We start from the raw sequence: 1,684 nt of genomic DNA, 5'->3' as shown, positions 1-1,684 counted from the left end.
GTGAGTGCGTGTGATGGCGGGTGAGTGCGTGTGATGGGGGCGGCGGGCGATGCGAGGAATGGGCGGCCTCACCCGGGTCTCCGTGTCTCGCAGGCGGTGGGGAAGGTGCCGACGCTCAGCTACCACAGCGCCACCATATACCAGCGCGAGCTCTATGTCTTCGGGGGGATGGGTCCTCAGGCCGGAGCCGGGAGCGGCACCAACGCGCTTTACATCTTCAACCCCGACTACAAGATCTGGTACCAACCCATCGCCGAGGGCCAGCGCCCGGGGCCCAGATACGGGTGAGATCCTAGGCAGGCGGTATTGTACAGGAGTGACACCCCCCTCCATCGTCTCTCCAGGCTGTGGCCATGATGGGAGTTGTAGTTCTTTGCTGAGTCTCTGTTCTCGTCTCTCGCAGTCACAGTGCGACGCTCCTCAGGAACCGGCTGCTGATATTTGGGGGGCGGCGCTCCCCGACTCCGGTCTACCTGAACGATCTGCACATCCTGGATCTGGGTGAGTCCACTTCCTGCGCACCCCTAAAATGTGTTCCTGCACTCTACCCATAATGCATTGTTCTGCAGGTTACATGGAGTTCACAACCGTGTCATTCCCATCCTCGGCGGAGAGGCCTCCCCCGCGCTGGTGAGACCCCCCCTCCTCCCCCCCACACGCTGGTGAGACCCCTCCCCCACGCTGGTGAGACTTCTCCCCCGCGCTGGTGAGACCCTCCTCCGCACTGGTTTTTATTTGGGCTTGCTCTCATTGGACGGTTCTGTTCTTCTTGCAGATAACATGTCCTGGAGCTCCATCCAGTTTGGGACGAGCGCCCAACTACCGCGCGCCGGCCACTCCTTACTCAACCTCACCTCCCCCCCCCTGACCGACTCCGACAAAGAGAAGCGCGGAGGGCGGAGCCTGTGCAGAGTTCTCATCATTGGTGGAGCCGATGGCTGCGGCAACTTCTATAGCGACGCCCCCAAAGTGCAGCTGGAACTGAGCGCCTGATAATGCCGGGACTGCCCGGGGTGGGGGGGTAGTTGCGTTGTCCTGTCTCGGGGTATTTGGGGTACTTATTGTTGTACGGTGTGTTGGGCCCTCTTCATATATAGAGATTGGGGTGATGTCGGGGCCCCTCCCCTCCATAGTGACCTGTCTCGGGGTGATGTCGGGGCCCCTCCATAGTGACCTGTCTCGGGGTGATGTCGGGGCCCCTCCATAGTGACCTGTCTCGGGGTGCGGGGCCCCTCCATAGTGACACACACACGCCAGACACGGAGCTCACATGGTCACATCTTTATTGGATGCCGCCGGTGCTCTGCCCTCCTCACCCCAATACGGGGCCCACGTGGGATCTGTTGGTCATCTCGGGGCTCCTGCAGGAGGCTGAGGGGCCCTCGGCTGCACTGGGGGAGGGGACGCAGGAGGGTTCCTCTTCGGCCCATTAAGCTCTGAGCTCCGGCGGGGTGTCGGGCTGCCGGGACGGGTGGCTGACCTGGAAGGCCTCCAGCGCCATCAGTGATTGGTTGATTCTGGAGATTGTGGGGTACGGAGTCATGTCCACCCGGAACCTGCCGCAGAGGAGACGTGTAAGCGTGTGCTCATCATACCACCGAGACACGGTGCGGAGGGGGCGTGGCCGGGGGTGCGGAGGGGGCGTGACCGGTACGGCCGGGTGTATGTGACCGGTACGGCCGGG

General features: G+C 62.6%; 2 protein-coding genes across 2 annotated transcripts in view; one reads left to right on the top strand and one right to left on the bottom strand.

The window, feature by feature from the left end:
- The window catches only part of LOC108803879 (acyl-CoA-binding domain-containing protein 4-like), a gene marked incomplete at its 5' end in the record, with an annotated part of 2,075 nt that extends 1,429 nt beyond the window's left edge, over positions 1-646 (top strand). The window contains 3 exons of the mRNA XM_018575673.1: positions 94-284; positions 404-501; positions 570-646. Of these exons, the coding sequence (XP_018431175.1) occupies positions 94-284; positions 404-501; positions 570-634 (354 nt within the window). The remainder of the gene's footprint in view (positions 1-93; positions 285-403; positions 502-569) is intronic.
- Positions 647-1,396: 750 nt separating this feature from the next.
- The window catches only part of GSTZ1 (glutathione S-transferase zeta 1), a 5,460-nt gene continuing 5,172 nt past the window's right edge, over positions 1,397-1,684 (bottom strand). Inside the window, exon 7 of the mRNA XM_018575672.1 lies at positions 1,397-1,585. Within this exon, the coding sequence (XP_018431174.1) occupies positions 1,430-1,585 (156 nt within the window). The 3' untranslated portion in view covers positions 1,397-1,429. The remainder of the gene's footprint in view (positions 1,586-1,684) is intronic.

This window comes from Nanorana parkeri, unplaced genomic scaffold, assembly GCF_000935625.1.
Source record: "Nanorana parkeri isolate BGI_ZX_2015 unplaced genomic scaffold, ASM93562v1 scaffold4384, whole genome shotgun sequence".
In the NCBI taxonomy this organism is placed as follows: Eukaryota; Metazoa; Chordata; class Amphibia; order Anura; family Dicroglossidae; genus Nanorana; species Nanorana parkeri.
The sequence above is the reverse complement of the archived record's forward strand: the minus strand, read 5'-3'. Positions and strand labels throughout refer to the sequence as shown.